This window comes from Atta cephalotes, assembly GCF_000143395.1.
Source record: "Atta cephalotes unplaced genomic scaffold scaffold00016, whole genome shotgun sequence".
Classification (NCBI taxonomy): Eukaryota; Metazoa; Arthropoda; class Insecta; order Hymenoptera; family Formicidae; genus Atta; species Atta cephalotes.
This window is the reverse complement of record NW_012130080.1, coordinates 4,334,042-4,358,712: the sequence shown is the minus strand read 5'-3', so window position 1 is coordinate 4,358,712 and position 24,671 is coordinate 4,334,042. Positions and strand designations below refer to the sequence as shown.

Genomic DNA, 24,671 nt, shown 5'->3' with positions numbered 1-24,671 from the left:
TAAGCTCATGCTGTTGATACGTGACAATCAGCACGCCGGAAGTTAATTGTGAACGTGTGACGAGCGACAGGAAATCGTATGAACCGGACGGAAAGCGGTTAAACAGAGCGTAAGCACTCGTGCAGTGAAATTGATTCAGTCGAAAAAGTGGAATATTATTACTGATGATGGTGATCGATATATCTCGCGAGCGCTTTATCAATATATGGAGCATTAGGCGACTTTCGATTAGTCTTGTGCTTTTTAGTAAATATTTTTTCGATAAGTAATGGCTGTGATCACGGCTGACGGCACAGATAACTGGACCGTGAGTCCGGTGTTTGACATTTTTATACATGAAATAGCATGGAAAGTGTCGCTATGTGTTTTTATCTACTTGTGTATATTCAGCGAATCGAGAAGATTCAAGTTTAATCTTTTCAGCAATTTTTATATATAATATTCTTATTTAAAATATTCTTATTTAAATGAGAAGAATTTGAAATTGATGAAGGAGATACCTTGAAGTCTATTTAATTCGAGGCTATGTTTTTATAAGATGTATGTATTTATTTTTTTTGGATTTACATTTGAAATATTACACAATTACATATTCAGATGGAATGCCACAAATATATTTTTTACCTATGAATTTTTTGAACAAGTTTTAATTGATTTTTTTTTGGAAATTTCTTAAAAATAATTCGATTTTCCTCGATATTTATATCCAGAACAAATTGAATTAAATTTCATCAAAGAATTATTAGCAGTAAACAAATATTTAAACATCTTTATGGATTTATCTCATTATTCTTGTGTCGAAACTCCAATTATTTATTTTTATTTAAAGACGATTGATGGATTAATTTAACGTGCGTATCAATTTTATCGAGAATTTCTTAACAAATTACCCTTTTTCAGTATCTATTTCATGCACAATAAAATTCTAGTTTCCTGACTTCGGCATATGTTTAGGCATTCAGTGTTTTTATCAGATGCTCGACATTCTTTCGTTTAGTTTGTACAAGGAAGCGGTATAATTTTTCTGAAGGAAAGAGGTGCGGAACGTTTACTCGCAGAGTAGTCTACCTTTATTTCTCCATAAAGTCGAGTGAATTCTCGTTCTTATTCTTATCTCGGTCCTTTCAGACAAGAAAGAGAGAGAAATGATTGCCTCGTTTCGAGATTGCCACGCAATGCGAGATCGGCTGAATGAACGAGAACCGACATATTACTTCTTTGCGAGAGCGGCCTTTTTGTCAGTTCGGCCACGCCGCTCCATCGTGTAAATGCGATACGATAGCCATTATTTACGCGGCATTATACCACAGGATTATAACGAGTGCCAAATTATTGCGTTGATTGCCGCGGATAAGCGCTTACATCTTTGACCACGCAAACTTGAGATCATTTAAAGTCTCGAATTGCCAAAAACGTAGATTTATATTCACGTCGATGTTGTACTTCAGTTGTACATAATTGCACACATCGTATTTTATTGAGTTAATTGCCGTAAATGTGAATTTAATTGCTTGCGTTTTGTAAATGTATATAATAATAGGGACGATAATGTTCAGCTTGAAGCTGAAGATAATTTTGAATCCTTGACAAAAATATTTTCAAGCTATGACATATAAAATTGTAATTTGAAGAATTAACAAACTCTCACTAAAATTATCGGTAATAATTTCTTTAACAAATTACAAGTTTGAAACTTAATTTCCACTTCTACAAGTACATAAATATTACTGTGTTTTAATTAAGTTATTCGTATATATTTGTGCGATTGCCACAAAGTTTAATCAATTACATCGAGATGCTTACATGTTGAAAGCGTTAAATTTATTATGTTTCTGTTTAAATAAATTTCTCTTAATGAAATTAATACTAAATTAATATATGAGCGTATTAGTTCATATATTTGCATTCACTTCAATTAAATTAGGAAAAAATTTGAAAAATGAACAGGAAAAACGACGCTTTTACACAAAACAAACTTCTTTTTTTTCATTAGTCCTACATGCATTAAAAAAAAAGAGAAATAAACTGAATGTGTTTACAATGAAAACGATGGTATTTGATTGATAACCAGTAAGAATGCTCGATATACACTTAATGAATGCCTGATGCTTTAAGATTTCTTACAGATAGGTTCCATTCACTTGTCTATCGTTTCCACGTGAACGGCCTCTCCCTGGCTCTCTCTTTCATCCTGTTTCTACAAATATTTAGAATCTCTCCTTTAAACAATAATAAGTCTTGAGTGAAGGTATCATTGGATAAAACACGGATCACTCAAAAGTTTGATTAGCTTCCTAGTTCCTCTCTAATAAACATTATTTTCTGGATGTGACGACTGCGACTATTTTTCTTATTCTCGATCTTTGATCCACGCTTCCTGCGATAAAAAAAAGAATCCCTCTATGACGCTGACAAATCGGTCTCGTGAAATCGAGGTCGCGTCATAATAACGCACCGGCATGTCGGATTTATTTCTTTTACTCCATCTTTGGCCTTTAATGTTATATACTTCTATCTTAGAAAATTATTGTACACGAATATCTTAAATTATAGACTTGTGTATAAATTACACCCACATTATATCATTTTCCCATCTAAGAAATTTTTTTATCAACTTGAGAAGAATTTCTTCTTTGAAAAATTCGATTACACATACATTAGTTTTTCACACTTCATTTTCAGTTAAATAACTTAATTTAATAATTTCCTTTTAAATTAGATTCTAATGTAATGTTTTGTAATTATTTCCTTAAATTTATAAAGTAACTATTTCTTAAATATTTATTCAACTTTGAAACCCAATTTTTTTTTGTAATATTTTTTCCTTATTAAGAAAACAAATCTATTATTTATGTTGAAAACGATACAAAAATGAAAATAAGACAATAATTATATATATCTAATGTGAACTGTTTTTTTATTTCAGGCTACGAGAAAAATCTCCAAATGTGGATATCTGTTCGTCGCACCTGGCTGGGATTTTTCAAATCCGTTAAACCGGACAAAGGTATGTTTCACTTTTATCAATTCGTTAAGAACAATCCCTTTCGATTGGGCGGTTGAATTACATCGCAAAGATGCAGGAAATCATATTCTTAATCGTCGATCAGAAATGCGCACCGTGATCAACTCATCGATCACTTCCGTTTCGATGCTCGGGGCTACGTGACGCGTTATCAGCCGATCGATCGAGTCTATCGATCGCGGGAAATCACACCGTGAGATGTGGATCAGGCCGCCCGCGCGCCGTCGCGCCGCGCAATTTGCTCATTATCGAGAAAGTGAGGATAAGCGGGCACCGTATCCTCCACGCCGCTGAAAGGAACTCGGCGATACGTTTTTCCACAGCCTCGTGCGAGGCGATTCGCGCGCGCGATTCGCCTCGCGAAAACGTGACTTCGAGGAACACGTAAACGAAATCGTTCCGGCTTTATTTTACATTTATGACAGCGCGCACGAATGTTGTTCCTTTCTAAACTTTCTCCGATATGAAATATACGCTCGTTAACACTTCGTATGGATATGTTACTTTTTTTTCTTTTTCATCCCGATGCGTCGGACGCGCAGAAATGCAATTTTTCGATACTATCTATTGAGGCGATTTAGACGTTAATTGCGGCGACTCGCTAAGAAATGCAGAAACACGAATGTTGCTTCGCCAAGCTGTCGTATGATTTATGATTGTTGTGATTTTCTCTGTCAAAGTGTCCGCGACATGTATTATTTGATTTGACATGTCGATAATCCGGAGATGGTACCGTTAATCGAAAAGGTCAATTGTCAAGGACTCTCTAAATCTGAATCAGTGGATAATCATTGATTATATATTATTAGTCCCAAGCTCTGATAATCAGTGATTTAACTGAAAAAAGGAAGTTTGCATAATTAAATATTAAAATATCAATATTTGCACGTCAGTTCCACTATCATATGGGTACATTAAATTTATACATTAAAGCAAGATTAAGGATTTGATGTTTCTTTGATTTTTTAAACTTCATTGCGAATTCACTGATTACCTGTGGCATTATTATGGGACTGATAATCAGTGATTATCCACTGATTCAGATTTAAAGAGAAGGGAAGTTGATAATTCGCCAAAATTATTGTATAATAATGATTTATAGTAATGTTGTTACATTGGGAATACACAGGTAACCTTTAGGGAAAACCGCAAGGTTCTCATTACAGTATGTATACGAGAGTGACTGCTTGTTAATTAAGAAAATGTGATCGTCCTACGATATTCTTGAATTATGATGGAAATGTCAAGCTAGATGTTGTTGAATCGTTATTATCGAGAATCAACAATAACCTTTAGTTATTGCGAAACTATGTGTTTATCTATCACCGTATTACGAGTTTCGTGTAATACTTCAGAAATATCGCTTGTAATTATCATCAGCAATATGCATTTACGAATTAAACTATTCGGGAAGATTGAAGAAATTGAGAGAAGAAAGCGTAATTTCCTAATTTGAAGTTATCTGTAGATACAGGTACTCTTGATTATAGCTGAGATTTACACGATCGATAATTATCGATGTGTATCGAGCTCGTTCGTCTTACATCGCTGACGAATAGAAAGTGGTCCCATGGTAACCGCCTTTGGCCTCAATCTTGATTTCGCTCGCAATAATCTGTCGCGTGATGTTCTATGACAGGCTGACCGCCTTAATTTTTGCTAGGATTTCTCAATCTATCACGAATAGGCTTTAACGAAGCACTTTAACGCTTTAACGAAGCACTGTCGTATGTGAAACTTTGTAACATTTCTGTCCTATAGAAACACAATTTCTATTGTTATCACTCAATAATTTTTTGAAATTCGATTACTTTCAGAATCTGATTCACTTAATATCTTAAAAAATATTTGATTGTCTTTCACGAAATAATTTTGCGTATAATAATAATTTCTACTGTAATATTTTAACTGCTTCTTAAAGTTATGTCATAAATTTTGTTATAAATATTTGGTATTATAGGAAATAATTCTATATATTATAAATTTTGTATATAATTATATATATAAAATTTATAATATATTAGAATTAAGAGATTTATAAGAAAAAATGATTTTATACAACTTTAAGTGTTTTATTAATTATACAGCATTTTTATTTTAGAAAAATTTTTATTATTCTTTCATTAATCTTCCGTTTGTAATTTGTTCTGGATTTTTTTGAAAAATGTGAAAAAATTTTAGAGTTGTTTTTCTATTACATTATAAAATAATTTTTTAACAAGAGATATTTTAGATGCGAATTGGACTCCGCCTTTATTTCGGAGAAACTTGAGAATGAAATTTCACTTGTGCTAAAAAGGATTCAGATTGCGGACCGAGAATTAAGAATATTGTCGAAATTACTTATCTATGAATACTGCTAGCTATTTATTATCGCCATTTGTTATCTATAATACAAATCATTAGATTTATAACGTATATTTTTCTTGTCCTTGAAAGATTTTAAGGTAGTAATAAACGCTTTCTATTGCTATCATCATTACTTTGAGTACCATAAAATACGCTTGTCATAAAAGGAGGAAACAACTCGGTAAATGACAGTTTTCAGACTATCTTGATTACTTACGATTTTCGATTAATGAATTATTGTCGTTCTCGCAGTTAAAGGTATCGTCGGGAGATTACATGGACCGCGACACGAACCCGTAAATTCTGGTCGTTGCGCTGCGGAGAAAGTGAATAATTAGAAGCCGCTTTAAGAAAGCCTTAAAGGTCTTTGAGACCCGACCAATGAAGCGGTACGTAACAGTCGTTAATGCGCTGTACTGACTCCTTAATTAAGTGGACCTTGTTAATTCATATATTATATATATGCGCGTACTCAGGATTTTCTCCGCAGTGATAAATCCCGCAGATGTGTGCATATGTTCAACAATTTAGCAATCATTTTAATAACGACATCGCGTCACGGTTCACTATATTTTATCGCTCCAGACGATGGCGATGCTTAAAGGAGACTCGGAATCTTGAGAGATTATTAGTTAATATTTTACAACATTCCTCTATCTGATTCTTTTCTCATCGATGTAAAAACGTTTGTGCCGGATGGCGAATGTGCATAGTTGTATTTATCATGCTTAGTATATATAATATTTTTTACAGTTTTATATATATATATTATATATATATATATATATATATATATATATATTATATATATACACAAACATATATATTTTTAAAAAACAATTTAATTTAATTTTTTATAGTCAAACGATTAAGTGAATCGACAGTAGAACGACAACCGTTATGCTATTTGTACAAGCATTTATAATTAATACGTATTTGAGCAATCAGTTATATAAATCTACACTATTTATATACATTCATTAGTAGTCGAGTGATATTTTAGCAAACTCGTTGTGATTGCCACGATGGATTTACTTTTCGGATTTATTCACGATCATGGTGGGAAGATCCAAGATGATGGAGAGAATTTATCTAGTCGTTCAGTATTTCGCACGTCTCGAATTTCATGACAACCCGATGGCATCGTGATACAACTCTCATCTAGCGATATAATAAAGCGACGCTTTTATTTTCACTCCGATAATACCTTGAGGCGTCGAGAGAAGTCGAATGGTAGGAATCTCTCACGGATCGTGAGATCGAAGAGGATCGATAGATCTCCGTTGCAATATTGCGGTTAGAGAAGTACTCTCGCGAGTATGCGTAACTATTCGCGGCTAGAAATTACATTTATTCTGTTCTCTCGATTTCCCTCTGAAGTTGAAAGCCTTTCTTTAGAGCAATAATCTTTTAACAATTTAGAATCTATATTAGTGGAAAATATTGATCTACTATCGTAGATCAATATTTTCCACTAATATAGATTCTAATAATATTCACAGATCCAATAATAATTATTTCTTCCTTTAAATTTCTTCTTCTGAATTGAATTTTTCAATGAATTTCAAATAATTGAAAGAACTAGACTTAAAATTAATGATTTTGAGAATTATTAGGGAGTATTTTGTCTTAACTTTTGTGATCTTAACTTTCGTAATACCTCAGTTTCAAGCATATTTTTTTTAAGCAGATATAAAAAGTTTTTCGTGCAATCTATATGGTACAGAAAAGATTTTTTTTAGAAGTCAAGGCTTATATTAATATTATTTTATCATTTTTAATTTGTAACTTTAAGTTTATAGCTGTATTTTCTTTTAGTATTAAATTTTTATACATAAAAACTTGACTCATATATTCACAGGGTCTAAAAAGTCTGTGGGATCTGTTGAATAACGTATACGTATCCAATATCAATCGTAATTTGTCCGATATATATACGTAAAATCCTGGCATTTGCCTCATTGTGCGCTTTATTATAAAAGCTCGACGTAAAGATACGGAAAACAATGAAAATCGCCGGAAACATCGTAAAGCAAGCACAACGTTGGAACGCAATGCGTGTGCGCAGCAGTAAAGCAGCTCCATTATACATTCACTGCGTGTTTGCGCCATTGTAACGACACCGTAAAACGATAAGGTGCAATGACTCTGACGACAACGTGGCCAGGCCTTTTTCTGTTGCGCAATGATATTGGCGCAAGAATAAACAAATTTCTACATTGTGACACTTGTAAGAAAGTGGACTCTATCGGTTATGTTTTGACTTCACCGTTTATCTTTCATAGCCACTCTGCGTAAAAAGTTTGCACAATAATGCGCGAAAGCACGTATCAGCGTATCTCGCCGAACAAAAATGCGCGATGGATTGTCGATCGATTTTCTGTGATAGCAATCATGTGGTAGCTGCTGATAACGGTCGTATCGATAATCAGAACGTAGCGTGATAACAAGGCGGCACCGGTGGCTAATTCGCCTAGTTAATTGCGTCGGCTATGATATTATTTTATATTTTCTTTCATAGGTGAGTCGTTGACCTCGATTATAGCGACCTCGATTAATTTATTCGATTCGGTGTTAATCGATTATTGCTCGAGGTAGCTTACGAGGCAGAAACGCTTTTAATTATTATACAATTCCGCAGCTCTTTATGCGTAGTCAGCCAATTCGATACTACATTAATGTGGCAGCGTTTTACACATGTTTCGTTAGGTTTTTAATGCACAACAATATTTCGTGTTCTTTATTGCATAATGATCGACTATACCGCTGCATTGCAAATTTGCTTCCGCGACACGGTTTATTGTCGTCAGACATTGTCATCGTCGCGAAAAAAAAAATCGTATTTCTTCCCTATGAATATTTCTTTTCGTCTTGTGGATGTAAATTATATTGAGCCGATAAATATGTACTCATGATACTCTATTGCATAATTCATGTGCCTTTTATTGCGACACACCTATGACACCTGCTCATTGTCACATTTGGTGTTAATCTGAAAGGTAAATATTCTTATCGCGGAGTAAAGACAGAGAACTCGCGCCTTTCGTTCCGGCGTTCCAACTTTACTCTCTCATTGAAAGCAAAGCATCGTAAATCATAATCTTATCGCGCAATTGTAATAAACGTTTGAAATCATAAATATCTCGGTTAACGTAAAATTTACAATATATTGTTGTCTACAAGAATAGATCGATTTCGATATTTCGAAGATAAAATAGTAGATAGAATGGTATTTTTAATGCGATAAAATAACACTTTGCCGTACACCATTATAATCTAAAAATCTAGTATTACATGATAGATTTGATCACATGATTACTTTCAATATAGATTAAAATTGTTAAGATATATGTTAAGATATTTGATGTTAAGAATAAGAAAATTTATGTTGAATACATAATTAGATAATTACATAATTAGATGTTTTTAAAGGTATCGCGCCAATGTGCGCGTTTTACAATATTATTATTTATCTTACGATCTTATTATTTTTTTGTTTCTATACAAACGATAAAACACAATATGATACACATTAAAATAACATATCCCGATAAAAATCTCACTGATAAAATCTGAACAAAACGAAGGAATGACAAACTTGTCATTCCTAATGACAATTTTGTCTCGCATGCTTGATGATTCAATTAGAAACGATTGAATCTAATTCCAGTACATTACACACATATGTAGTATATACACGCATATATGCGTTGTGCATTTCTTTAATTATCCAATTAACGCATTCGCCTCCATTCGAATGAGACCATGGATAGGATCAAGAAACGAGAGCACTGCAGCGGCTGGGAATTCGCAAGATATTTTCCCAGCAATGTGAGGGGAAAGAGATACAGACAGGACGGATATGAAATTGGTGCTGGGGTATTCTAATGAACCGCGCAGAAAGCGCAAGAAAAATCGAGGTCGGACGCGTGGAATTCCGTAAAACATTCCCGAGTCGCAGATTTACATTGTAGGCGCACCGCGTAACTGTTTCCTTTCACTGTTTTTTTCGGTCCCACTGAAAAGGCAAGTAGTTCATTGCTCGCATTATTTGTGCGGCATTCCCGACACGTGTACGTTCCGCGGTCGCAGGACCGGCCGATGTTAAGGTGCGCCAACGTATCACATCTCGCTACTCGATGAACGAGCCTCGTAAATCGCAGTGTTAATCACGACTCGAAATTGTTTACGTGGCGTTTTTAATGGAAGTTTTTGACGATTCTATTTCGAAATGCATTTAGCGAGACCGAAATTGATTAATGCTAACAAAAATGAAATAATATAGACAGTACATTTTATTGAAATCGAATGATGATAATGTTATTCTAAAGGAGGTTGTTAAAGGAACTGATTTAAAAATGAAATTTCATTCTCTTCAGAGTGAGATTCACTCTAAAAGTTTTAGAGAATACAAATCAGTACTCTTATAGTTAAATCTATCAAACGCTCTAATCGAGATAATTAGAAATTCAATTACAGTAACCAGAATTTCGATTTATACGATCGGAATTCGTTTGTATCTCTTATTGATACAACAGGATATTTTCTTTACTGTAAAGACCGTGAAGTAATGAACGAATTTATTTCGGCTAATTGTCACAATTTTATTAGAATAATTTATATAATTTTATCATAGGCGCGCAACAGAAGCGATTTATCTTTGAAACACCTCCGTTCACACGATGAAATAATTTAATCGTATTGCATTTACGTATCTACGCAGCTTTAATGAGCATGTTCCTATTCGCAACGACACAGTCGTCGCCTTCTGAGCGTCGACCTGCACGCGCGAGTAGTACACGACTTAAGGCCCGGCCGCTGCGAAATGCATTTGCTTACAGCTGGCTCACGTACTCACATATAAAACATCGCATTATTCGCGAGTTATACCCCGTACGCACGTCGATGCTTCTTTCTCTTCTTCTTTTTTTTTTACCTTCACCCTTTTATGCTGCCTCTTAAAGTCTTCAGGCAGCCCTTAGCGCACATGCGTATCGTCGTCCATCTTTTTCCTCCTCTTCTCGTTTTCCTTTTGCCCCTCTGTGCACCACCTTGGCAACGCGCGACGAATGTAAATGCATACTTGGACTCGTCCGAATCCGCTGAGATACATTAGACGATTTTAAATGCGAAAAAAAAGAATGAGGGATTATTGTTGCGACTTTGTGTGAGTCACTTTGTGTCAGTGATGAGATACGTTGCGACCAGGGTTGCAAAAAATGTCGGCTCTTCCGAATCCGATGAAATATATTAAGCCGAAAAAAGTATTTTCGTTCCTTTGTGAACCACGATAGCTATCTGCGGAGCTGCGTTTTGCGACTTATCGTTTCACGCTCGGATTTTGCAACGTTACGAATGATGTATATCGATGATTTTCAGCACATTTCGTTTGCAATTTATGAGAATATGAGAAAAATTTATGATTGAAAATGAACGAAGCAGAAGAGTCTCATCATATTGATCAGAATTCTGGTTATCTCAATTAGAATTATAATAGATTCAACAAGAAAATTTTGATTTGTTCATTTTCAATCAGAGTTTCAACATGCGAAGAATGATTTTGCTGAAGTATCTAAAAATTTAGTTAGATACGATCTGAAAATAATTTTGTTGGATCATCAAAATAATTACGTAGGAATCTCAAGTATGATGAGCAATGTTGCGAAGAGTCGTAAAGAGTTTTGATATTCTAGTAATTAATTTAAGCATCTTGCATAATTATTTTGATAATCATATAGATAATTATTTGATCAACAAAATTTTTAGGTCTGCATCTAGATAACTTTTTAGACATTACAACAAAATCGTTCTTTCCGTTATTGGATTAATATAACTAGACTCTTTTTCACTGGAGTTTCATAATTAGCACTGGTTGCAATTTTTTTTTGTTCCCGTGATAGTTTATTATGATGTGAAAAGGAAAAAGTCATCAATTATTAATTAAAACTGAATAACATAGCCCGTTATATTATTACATTTAGGCTACTGATCTTTACGTGGATTTCATATATGATTACAATTGAGGAGGAAATGAACAAATCGCGTGGGATTATTACGTACAAAACGCTATTTTCATCGAGTATCTACAGATTTATACTCGCAGTTTTGAAATCGAAAGTCATCCGCGATGAACTCGCACTCGTCTCGCTTTCTATTATTGAAGAACGCACAGAACTCTCATTTATATATCGCGTTTGTCTGTAAATATCTAATTTTCAATCATAAATATGAATCTAGCATTATATCAGTCATATTTAGCATGTGTAAATGTGAGATATACATTTTCTCGCCCTATATTTTCATGGTCGTCTCGATTGATATAGAAACTGAAACTGAGAGATTAGTAGATAGATCGGGAATATAGTAGTATCGATAAGCAAAGATTACTGGGCGAATCAATAAATTGCCGCATAATTTAACGTTCGCGTTGTTTTATGGCCGTTTATTATGCACCTGCATAAATCATATTACGACAAAAAGGCATCGCGCGCGAAGTCTCACCCGTTCGATCTTGAAGCTTTATGCATTCCTTACGCGTGTTTCGAAAGTAACGGCGTGGCAAGGTGGTGTGTAAGGGGTCAGAAAGCGAAACAAAAGGTCCAGCACGCTTGTCGTGCTAAGCTAATTATCGATAAGGCAATCAATCTCTAGAACGCGCCGCGCTCCAGGTCACTAATGCCAACCTCCGGGCCAAGAGAGAAAGCAGTTTTGATTAGAGTTGTAAAGCCATCTATTCCGCGATATTAACTATCTAGATTATGTATAATATCATAGATTCTTAATGCGTATGTGTAATTTTACGAAATCTCGTTGCGCCTTGTGATTGCATTTTGCATATTACGATGAAAGTTTTATGTAAAATCACGATCAATCAAATCGAATCAATCAATTTGCGAAAATTACTGACTTTCGAGTCTTTAATTTTTTTTCTGTATAAATAGAACTTATTTATAATTTCTATACAATACACCGCGTTGATATGTTATCAGATTGTTTAAAAAATATTTTATCATCAAATTTGCATGAAATCTCATCTCTTGTATAGAATGAGATTTCCATAAAAAACAGTATATAAAAATCGCTCAACTATTTAGTGATTTTGTATCTTAAAAATAGAATTAAATCCTGTTATATTGATTAAAAAATATTTCGCTCCTTTCCTAGTTTTCTGTCATTATAGTTTTTCTTTTTGGAGATCTTATTCCGTACATAAGATGAGATCTCATGCAAATTTTACGACGCACAGCAAGTACATATCAGTGAACACTTTGAAAATGATGCCAATCTCATGCATTATATAGGCCTCGATGCTTAATATGGATGTCGCTGTCACGAGGTGCCTCGAGAAAGACCATGTTTGATCAAGTCTTTCATCAAGGCTGTGTCAACCGCGAGGTCGTCATGCGCGGGACACCGCCTATGTAAAATTCAAACGTTACAACCTCGTGAAACTCGTTAAAACGACAGTTATTTGGCGTAACCAAAGTACCCGCCGTCATGTATACGAACATGTCGTGACTTCATCGTCTAGCACCTCAGAACTGGCTATTGTTCTATGAATAGAGCTCAGCTATCTTTGTCTCTTCCTAGGATTTCTGCTCTTCGTCAACCTTTCACCGTTTATACCAGAATTACTAAACATGTCGCGAATGTATTAAAATTGCGATAAAGATTTTAGTATTTTTATGGTATGTATTTATCAAGATAAAATATTTTTCCACGCGAATCTCCTCCTTGAGATAATGTCAAATATGGGTCATGGTAATTTGATTGAGACGAGAAAAAAATAGGACTAATATTTTATCGCAATTAAAAAAATTTCTTTTACTCTTATGTATTTGGTCAAATTAACATATTCTTAAACTCAAGATTTGTTTGAAGTGATAATTATTATATGACTATAAAGCGTAAAAAGAAACTTAAAAAGACGTCGAGTATCATTTAATGAGCGTTATTGTATATGAAAGTCATAATAACTTGAAAAAAAAAAAAGAAAGAAACTGTGTGTGTGTGTGTGTGTGTGTGTGTGTGTGTGTGTGTGTGTGTGTGTGTGTGTGTGTGTGTGTGTGTGTAGGTGATAAATATACAATATATTTCTATGATTTCTAAGGTAGCACTTGTTTTTAATTTGAACGTCATTGTTTTGGATATAGCTGTATTACGACAGGTAGCTCAACAATTTTTTTTCATTCAAGCGTGCCGAGCGCTTCTCATAGGTCCCTTTGTCTCTGTGACTAGTAACCTCTCTTTGAAATGGAACAATGACGAGAAGGAAAGGAGAATCGGAGAACGCACGCGATTACGCAAGCGGTTGCTCTTCAATTGCTCCACGCGTTACGCATCAACGAAGGAAAATTAAGCGAAGAATCAGCTTCGAAAGAACCGTTCCGTTTTTTTCGCGTTTACTGCCTCATCTTACCGCAGAAAAGTACAATACACCTGTTGTACAGTCAGGAATATTTTCTTAGTCAAGAGACGTGAAATTAGACATTGAGATAAAAAAAAAATCTTTTTATATATCCTCTTTTCAAACTTTTTTATTATCAATAACAGGCTACACTTCATTATTATTTCTTTCTTAATTGAATAATTGTAATAATTTTGATTTTAAAAAGATATTATTTTCTATTTTAACGTTTCTGTTCTATTATTTTATATTTTCACATTTAAACATTTCTACATGTAATTTTGTAATTTTTTTGGAAGAAAGAGAGAGTGAGAGAGATATATATCTTATTAAAAACTTATATAAAATGCTTATTAAGAAGTTCGATTTGTCGATCGACTGAGAGAATCAAGGAAGTCGGTTTGTTCATTGAATTGGTACTACGACTTCTCACCGCCTATAGTTCGATCGATCATTCGAGTCAGGAGACGAGAAGCGCAAGAAGCCTGGAAGATCACAAAAGAGGAGGAAATCTTCATAACAGAACAGTGGATTCGTCTCCGCGGTGAATGGTACACGATACCTTATTATAAGCCACGTGCGTTTACATGGCGGTATATACATTCAACTAACGTTTACCGATGTACGATCGATTTAACTGTACGTGAAAATCGAAAACTGGAATTGGATATTCTGATATTACATTTAATTTCTGATATTATATTTTTTTCCTTAGAAAGGTCTAATCAATTAAAACATTCTCTGACATTTTGTTGCTGTCTATTTCTGTGTATCTTGTCCTCAATTATTCACAAATAAATTCAGTTTTCTTATTCAAGAACCGTTAAATCCTATCAGATTTACATTTTTTATTTTTTGAATAAATTAAAACTCGTGTCGCAAATATATGAATATGTATAAATACACTGGAAGAACAGTTTTGTTGAAATATTAAAAAATTTGATTAGATTTGAAAATAATTTTGTACTATCAAAATAACTATATAAAACTTATACTTAATAAAGCTTAAACTGTTTGCTAGCATATCAGAAAAGACAGCTAAATATCTAAAAACCCAATACAAATTTGATGATAATTTTGATGGATCATTAAAATAATTATGTTAGGACTGTTAAATGTCAATACTTTTTACAGCATTGCTCGAAATTACTATGTAATTATTTTAATGGTCCAAAAATATTATTTTCAGATCTATCTAAATTTTTAGATTTTTCAGTAAAATCGCCTTTTTTTTTATGAATGTTCTTAAAATATCTAAAAATGTAATCAGTATAGATCTGAAAATAATTTTGTTGGACCATCAAAATAATTACATAGGGTGTTCAAACTGATAGAATGTCAATACTTTTTACAGCGTTGCTCATCACGTTTGAGATTGTTACATAATTAGTTTACTGATCCGACAAAATTATTATATCGGATCTATATCTAAATTTGATCAAAATCGTTCTTTCCGTATAGGTGCACATGAAGCGATTGAGAACGATGAAAGAGGAAGCGAACATACCGCGGTTCCCGAGGCATTACGAGAGAAAGGACGAGAGAAAAGTCGGCGCAGAGAGCGTGCGAAAGCGATTCTCTTCGCGCGTGGAATTATTGTTCGTTGGGCGGTTTAATCGTCGATAACGAGCAACCGCTTAACGATATTTATTCCGTTATAGTATATACGACCGTGGCCATGGAAAGACAATAAAACAGAATCGATATTACGGGGGAAATGCGGTATCTGAGTATCTTGATGGGCGTAATTGTCCTTATCAGCGCGGGACGATCTGGCGATAATACGCAGGTCGTCGTCTCTTATCCCGACGTGTCGATCGAGGCATCTCCTACTCCGTTTGCAACTCACAGATTTATGAACTCAACCATATACGAACCGTAAGGATAAACCGTTGGAAAGTCTTTCTCGTGAGAGTCGTCGGTCGCGTAAAGGATCAACTCGAACGAGTTCCTCGACCTGATGTCGCTCCTCCGCGCGAAATCATGTAGATGCGTTGAACGATGCGTTGAACCACCAGAAAATGAAGGAAAGTGAAATAAGTACGACTTTAAATACGGCACTGGCGTCAACGACATGGTCGTTGTTGTATGATTTATGATTTAATGTTAAAGCCTATTATCTCGGTATAATTGGTAAGGTGTGGTTTATATACGTGCCTACGTGACTTTCTAATAATATAATTGCTCGAAGCTATCTGCACGTATTACACATTTTGGGTTAGCACCGTTCAGAGGTTAATAACGTATATGCACGCGAATAGCTTATTTAGTGTGTGAAATTGATTTGCTGATAGAATATGCCAACGAGAGAGCCATGTACGAATAACAATTAAATATTTAACGCGGTCACGTATCTTGAAATTCCAATGTTATGCGCTTTCATCAATCAAGATGTCAGTTCTTGTATAGAAATCTTGTCCCTTATTGCTTAATCATCCTCCAATTATTTTCTGAGAATTCCTCTGTCATTCACAGCAATTTAATCTTTATTGATGCGTCATAAGTGTACTATTTTTATCTCTTTTTCTTTTTACACAAGGAAATTTGTTAATATTATTTACATGCTTATCACATGCTTATTACATTCTTTTACAGTTATATTGAAAGAAAGTTTATTAAATTTTAATAAATATTTCTTTAGTACTAACGAAACATTTACTTACAGTACATAAATTTATTCAATAAAAATTATATTTAAAGTAAATTAATGATTTTTTTGTACCAAATAAATATATGTTTACATTTATTTAATTAAACATTTTTTAAATATTCGTTTCGACTTTACTATTCAGACAAATATTAAAATTTAATAAATTTTTCAGGATGTTAAGAATATATCAGACAGATAAAATGTTGATTCTTTAAGAGTTTAGATTTTAAGTTAACGCGATTTGTGGAGGGAAACAAGTTCTAGTCTTCGAATTTTCGTCTTGTACCGACAAGAATTTCGCTATTGGTAAGAAGAATTGAAACGTGAAATTTTGTTTGCTCGTTGCCATTCCCTCGTCGCGGCGTGTACGTCTACGTTGTTCCTCGTGTCCTGTTAGTCGTGGGATAGTCGGCGTATCCGCGAGGGATCTACGAGGGCAAACAGTGCGCTAATTAGATTTCCACCTGCCAAGCGCACAGCGCAGCGCAGCGCAGCGCAGAGTGGCTCAAGGCAGACGCGCTTTACCGCGCTCGATGCTGCGCAACGCAAAGAAAAGCAGCAGTGTATACGGAAGCAACCGGTTAACCGGCTGCTTGATTTCAGTCGACAGTCCCCGATTACGACGACGAAACCATATGTTGACGATCGAGCGGATTGCTAGAATTTTGCGGCAACGGCAGCGGCGGCCATCTGCGAAAGGAATTAATGTGCCGGTTTGTAACGGCTGATTTTGCTTACGTAACTTGTCGATCCGTTTATTATCGAGATTTTATTCAGTCAACCAAGTTGAAAGTTCGTAATGTAATAGCGCAGGAAATTATACGAAAAGAAAATTGTTTTAACATAAGGAACTAAATAACTAAATAAACAGGAAGAATATTTAATAAGTTTTAAAAAAGCTTAATTTATAATATTCCAAATAATTTTATGCTTTCTGTTCTCCACTTTTTAATTGGCCATCTTTTTTTTTGAAAAATCTTTGGCTTCTTTGGAAAAATCTTAACAAATGTTTTATTACAATTACGCTATTACTGATATGTAAATACTTCATCGTTAATTAATCGTTAATTAACATTTATCGATGGAATATCTTATATTTATTACTGTTTACAATTATCGTAAATTACATTTAATGGAATACAATTTTGTCAATGCAAAACTAACATGCAACGAATTTCAAATTTCAACTATGCAGATAATTGATACCTAAACCATCATACTCTTTCTGATCGTTGAAGACTTGTAACGAAAGGCGATCAGCATTCTTTCTGAAGTATACTAATCGCTCGTGCATACTGCTGAGAATCTGCGTGGGGTTGTGTGAGAATTTTAGAGAATGGATGTTTGCCATTTGTGACAAAAGCAGGTAGGCAGACAATCACGCGTGTCATCGGGTGCAAATTAAAGCTGACGTCATCCTCCGCGGCACGCGTTCGGAGACCCCGATTTTAAAATTCGCTTTCGTCACATTGCCGCCCTCGGGCGATGTCAACCCTGCGATAGTTCAAGAAATATTGATGGGTAGACTTAAATTATGTTTTTGAGGTACATGAAACTTGCACAAAAGGTTCTCATTATACAAATTCGCTACATAACGTGTTTAAATAATCTCTCTGAACACTACTCAATCTTTTTGTTTGTATTGCTTTAGAGATATAAAAATCTTTCAATTATTCTATTTAAATTTATATAAATAATATAAGTCATACAATTGTATAAATTTAAATAATTCTCGCAACGTAATAATAGTGCACAGGAAAATAACGCTAGTTCTTTGTTATAAATCGTTTTTCATTAACATATACATATAATTGAAAAAATATTTGTTACTTAGACGTTTGTTATTTTAATTTATGAATTTTAATTTAATTGAATCGACGAATCGTCATCAGTTTCAGGAAACAGTCATCATTGTAATACCATTATTTATTATATGACAGCAATAGATTAGATTATAGTCTAAATTCATATACATATATCAGTAGCACTTTCATTGAATCTTTCGAGAATTATCTTAAAGCAAAGCAACATGTCACGTACAGGTGTGTGTTTTATCGGACTCTGTAAATTATTTCACTTTTCGTAGTTACTGCGGATTTATCTACCGGTATGACTAATCTCTACCTCTTAGGTGCTTTTTTATCAGTTTGTTAGTTTCTTGCAGTTGCACTTTATCAAAGCTTTTATTAATGACAAGAGTACACCCGAGCGAGATTTATCTAATGTAATACGTCATTCACGTCCAAGTGTATCATTGACAAACCGATGGTTCGACTCCGGTAACCGATTGGAGATTAAAGATAAAACATAGTTATATATCAATGGCCATGTGCTTTTCTATTTAGATATAATCAAAATTTTATTCATGTTCATATAATGTTGAATGTCATGCAAATCTTGAATAATATTGCGAAACTTTAACTAATATTAATTAGTAACTAATATTAATTAGTAAGTAATATTAATACTAATATAAGGCATTATAATAAAATAATTTATAATAAAATAATTAATGAGTAATGAGAAAAAACAATTAATTAAATTTTTTACATATATTTGTTATATTTTCTAAAAAAGATAGTTTTATTACATCTAAATATATTGCATTTTCTATAAATTATTATTGGCATTCAATAAATTTATTTAACAGAAAAAGCAGCTTTGCAACTGTTGTAAGATCCTTTACGATTCAATTGTATTCATTAAAATGATTAAATTCTTGCTCTTAGCCATACTGATCTAAATGTATAAAATCAATTAAAGAATCTTACAACAGTTGTTATTTAGCTTGAAATAAATTCGGATCAAGGAGCGAAAAAGAGACTCTCTTCGAAGCATTCGAATCGACATTCGTAATTTCTTGTATGAATTTAACATATACTTATCTGGTGTACTTTTAAAGAGATTTATATCGATACAATTTATATCGATTCGCGGCGAATATTTATTTCAGTTGCTGGATTAAATTGCAGCTGCCATGTTGCAAATCAGAGAAGATGAGAATGGCGAAGAGAAGTGCACCTTGTGCATATCGTGCGATCTTTTCGCTTATTTATCTGAGGATTTGTTAATCCAGCTGCTCCTAATCCCATATGTGTACATATATAGTTACTACTCGCAGTGCGATTACGGTCATAATTCATAACTGACGTGATTGCGTCACCCTCGATACATCATCATAATTGGCGAGGTACAGGAAGTTCTACGACGCTGCCGGTCTGTCGTGATATCTTTCGCTATTACTCGCAGTGAATACTCAAATATTAATTTGTTATTTATTTTCGTGATTTTCTGATTTCATTGTGCATCATTAATCCAGAGCCTAGCATTTATAATCTGTTTTAATATAATAGCTTCATTTTGAACATGTTTTATTGAAAGAATTTTAAATTTGAACTCAATTGAAGAAAAGAATGCTATCAATTATTGAATTTTGCTTTATAATTCTTATAATTATTAACTTTTACACTGAGAGAAAAATGTTGAAATATTACGAAGCAAATGTTATTTATGTTACGTTTCCTTTGATATTTATTAGGTATTGATAGTTATGAAAAAATTTAAAAAATTTGTGATAACTAAATTTACATTTCTGTAAAATATATTTTATTAATTATAAAAAATAAAATAAATGTTTTATTTGTTAGGAATAAAATTTTATTTCGTCGTATTCAAATAAAAATTTGTTATGAAATAAATATATTTCTCACAAATAAATTTTTAAGTATTTTTTTCTCAGTGTATTATAAAATTTATAATTCTTCAAATTTCAATTTTTTACGTCTTTGAAGAATTCTTGTATTTCTTTATATGCGGGAATATTCGTAAAAGTACTGAAGGCATAAGATCAAAAATAGCTGAGCGAATAAAAATAATCTTTACCTCGGTGCAGAGCAATCGAAAAAATTGGCGATATACATTTTCATGAAGTTAAAATCGAATCTCGTACGCGGCTGTTTTTAACCTGGAATGCGAAGGATCGCGGGCGAATCACGCCGCTCGCGGGGCTTGTCAAGGTGGTTCGGATGACAGAGGCTGAGTCATTCTCTCGATCGTTCGCGGTTACATTTCGCTTCGGCGAGATATACGATTTCGCGAAAAACGCGACTCGCTCAGCGAATCTTCCGAGCGAGTCGCTTCGACCGCGAAATTCTGCGAAGCTCTCGTTTTAATATCGCATCATGGTGTCGTTGTCGCATCGTTGTCACAAGAACATAATAACGTTGTTCTCTTCGCCTCGGATTATCTTGAAGAATTTTTAGTCGATTAATAAAATGAGAATAATAAAAAGAATTTGTGGTGGTAACATGGCAATACCACAGCGGGGTTGCACGAACTCTGGCAGCTATTATCCGCTATTCATCGGGCGATTTGCGAGAAGTAATCTTCGGGATTGGTAGGCGAGGTCATCTTCGATATACAACACACTGCTACTGTGCTCTCGTTCACGGGCCAAATATGGACTATGCCTTGGAAATGATCGCGTGCCGCTGAACGAGCGGAAAAAAAAGAAAATCATAACGCATGCACACACCATTGTCGGAATTATGATGCTGCCTTACCGGACGATGTTATTTTCTGAATTGTACGAATCGCGTTTCTTTACATCCAACTATAAATAGCGATATCGACGATGCAGGAGATCACGAATGGGCTACGTAACGTGCAAAAAAAAAATCGCGGGCATCATGCGATTTTTTTCAAGACGAAGAGACGATGGCTGAAAAGCTCGCAATGGTGTGGTTTCATAGTTCCCAAGCGACGAGGAGGATAACGACAAGAGGAAGCCAGAACAAGCAGAAATTCCATCGAGGCTTGTTTCGGTAAACGGTGAAAGCGATTCTCCATTAATGTTCTTCTTCGCGAAGGACTTGGAATATGTGTACGCATGTGTGTTCAAGCCCCGCGGACTTCCGGTCGGAACACTTCGGACGTGTACCTACGCGAAATGAAAAACGTTAACAGACTTTCATAACACCATGGAGAATAACATATTAGAAGATAGATGGTGCGTCATCTCCTTTGTTCGTTCAATAATCAATAATCGCTATGATTTCTTGCCTATGAAAGTAAAAATAACGAAGTAATTTCAAGTCCGACTGACGACAGTCAATGAAAATTAATAGCGATAAAATTTGAGGAAATGTTCATTTCATATAACGCGGTGATTATTTGAAGTCTACGAAATCTTAGAAAATTATGTCAAACGATAACTTTTCTTTTGATCTTTCTAACTAGAAATGCATTGTTTATTTATCGATTCGTTATTCCTAGATCTCGATTGCGATGAATCGAGTAATTTCACAACTTCGTGGAATATCGCTGCGTTCAGCAGAAAAAGCAGTTTTGCAACTGTTGTAAAATTCTTCAGTATGATTGGTTTATTTGTGTTTATTTAGATTCATCGAGGAAATACACTCATGGACTGCGTTCAGCAGAGAAAGTAGCTTTACAACTGTTGTAAAATTCTTCAATACTGATTAGAATTCTTGTCTTTGGTTCCTTATGGAACTGTAATCTAAATATGTAAACCAATTATATTGAAGAATTTTACAACATTTGCAAAGTTGCAACTTTCTCTGCTGAATGTATCCATTGTCTCGCGACTCTATCGCTCATTTGTAAACAGGACTGAGAATTAGGTAGGACGTAGGCGAGATACCTTGGAGAATCCGTTGGAGATCCTGTTGAATGATGGACCCGCGGATTGTAATCGTGATTCTTCGAGGCGGTCTTATCTGTATAACTGTACCTCGTTCGCGCAGTTTACCGTCACTGTCGTCATCGTCGCGTCACCGCCGCACTATTACTTATTCGCGCAAATCTCCGCTTCGATCGTCGATCGTCATCGCGTCTCTTTTTTTTCCTGGCAACTCCTCGATTTTTGTCGAATATCCGATTAGTTTTACATAACGGAGCCCACATAATCCACTTCCGTTACATGATAGGCTAATGTCGGTCCTTGAACGTGACATTAGTGATTTCTAACGATGATGTTTGAAGGAAATTACAAGTTGCTCGTTCGATCGATCTTTCAGGATTGACTTGTTGGAATTTATAGAATGCAATAAAACGTGCAGAGTGTGATTTATTATGTTACATTATGTCACTATAAAAGTAACATTAATAATGTATCTCATTAATAGTGTAATATTACGTGAGTTTTTTTAATTATTACGATCTGGATGTATAATATCATAAAATATCTTATAATAGATATTTTATAACATATCACGTCTTTTCCTTGATTCACGAAAATATCAAGCAATACAGCTTCTATATAAGAAGATACAATATTTACAGAGTTTTATACAAAATCAGACAAATTTCTGCTACATTTTAAATAGTACACTGAAAGAAAAGATTGGCTGAATCATGGCATCTCATATTAGGAGCACAATTTTTTGACTTTGCGATTTGCTCACTTTTTACATTTCTTTAAAAAAAAAATGAAATTTAAATTATTTTATGTATGAATTATGTAACGTTATCGTAAAAACGTTATCTTATTAAATTCCCTTCAAAATGACCTATTATTTTTTTAAATTCTGCCTATATTTTTTTAAATTATGCCTAGACTTCTAGCATTTACCCAAAATGAACTCGGTATCTCATAATAGAGGCCTTTTCTCTATATCGTGCAGTATTTCTGTTATGAAGAATAAGTAAGAGTGCGCTGTATGTGAGGAATTTCCAAAAAATCGCGATCCGTGCGTTACGTGTATTGTAAGGACGTGACCGTAATCTTCCGAGGTGGTCTTATCTCTGTAACTGTACCTGTCGACAGCGGTCCACCGACGATTGCCCATCGCAGCTACTATTAGCGATTTTCCCGTTAGGATAAATACGTGCCAGGCGCCACACAGGATCTCGACGATTAACGGCCGATTAACCGTGGCTTGTGGCCGTCTTGAGATTTTATGGAAAATATATCTGTCATGCAATTTCTCTTTTCTTTCTCTCCTTTTTTCTTTTCTTTCTCTTTACCTCATTGTGTTATTACATCTATATTGTTAACAGTGCACTCGAACAGTCATTGACACAGTACTCTCATTTTGCCCCTCCCCCTTCTCATTTTATCTACTTTCCGCTTTCTTTTGCTTCCCTGAGTCCGATCTTTTAAACGATCTTTTGAACAGCGAATTCCTGCGGCGATTGTAGCTTTCAAATTAGACACAGAATAGCGGAACTTTTACGATTGTATGTTATATGCGTACGGCTTCTTCTCTATGAAGTTTCTATACTGGTCATTTTCCTCGTGAGTCCTTACGCAGAGTAGAGTTTATCGCGATGCTTTTTCTTCGCAAATTAATTCTCATTGGTGAATCCCGGATTCGTTGAGTTTATAAAAGTTGTATCGGGGTCACACATGCAGTTATTCAGTCAATTGCAGAGATTTCCTGATTAATCTCGATTAACTGTTAATTGACGTCGAGGGAAGCGGCCGGAAGCCAACTATAAAGAGCGTAATATTGAAGAATCGCATTTATAATAGGTATTATACCCGTTGAGTTCTTATTCGGGTAATTAAACATTCTAATCATTTTTTAACAAGTTATACGTTTATTTATTCGTATAATTTTGCTCAAATAGAATTTAAAATTTATTCATAGAAATCCAGATATTATTTTATATTAAATTTTATAAAATATTCGTACAATAGGGAAAAAGTAAGAGTTGAAGGAAAAAATAAGTGTTGTGTATAAAGTATTAAGTAAACATTTATTTACTTATATTTATTTACTCGAGAAAAAAAATGATAATTAAATTAATGATTTTTGTATTTGATTTTCAAATAAATGTATGTATACATGTAATAAATATTTACTTAGAACTTTAAACAAATATTTATTAAAATTTAGTTTTTTTGTCAATATAAATATAATGCAAATTAAAAAAACATTTGTTAATTTTCAAAGCTTGTAACTTTGTACTTTTATAAAAATTAATAGAAATTAATTATAGTATTTTTAATTAGAATTTTAATTAAGACTTATTCAACATTTTAAGACACTGAACCTCCGCAAAACTCATTCATTCGTCCATAATGTACATGCTTCACGACTACCTCGGTCAACCGATACTTCCCGCAGGATATCGCTCAAGTCGTTAGTTTTATCGCGCCTCGGATCTACGACATCTGATCTACGATGTCGTTGCGGCGAGAGATTGACTCAACGCGATGAAGGAGAGAGAGAGAGAGAGAGAGAGAGGGAGGGGGAGGGGGGAGGAGAGAGAGA

The 24,671-nt window shown here is 34.2% G+C and overlaps 1 protein-coding gene across 1 annotated transcript in view; it reads left to right on the top strand.

The window, feature by feature from the left end:
* LOC105618313 (protein outspread) overlaps positions 1 to 24,671 on the top strand; it is a 197,168-nt gene that overhangs the window by 52,819 nt on the left and 119,678 nt on the right. Inside the window, exon 2 of the mRNA XM_012199854.1 lies at positions 2,927 to 3,007. Coding sequence (XP_012055244.1) covers positions 2,927 to 3,007 — 81 coding nt within the window. The remainder of the gene's footprint in view (positions 1 to 2,926; positions 3,008 to 24,671) is intronic.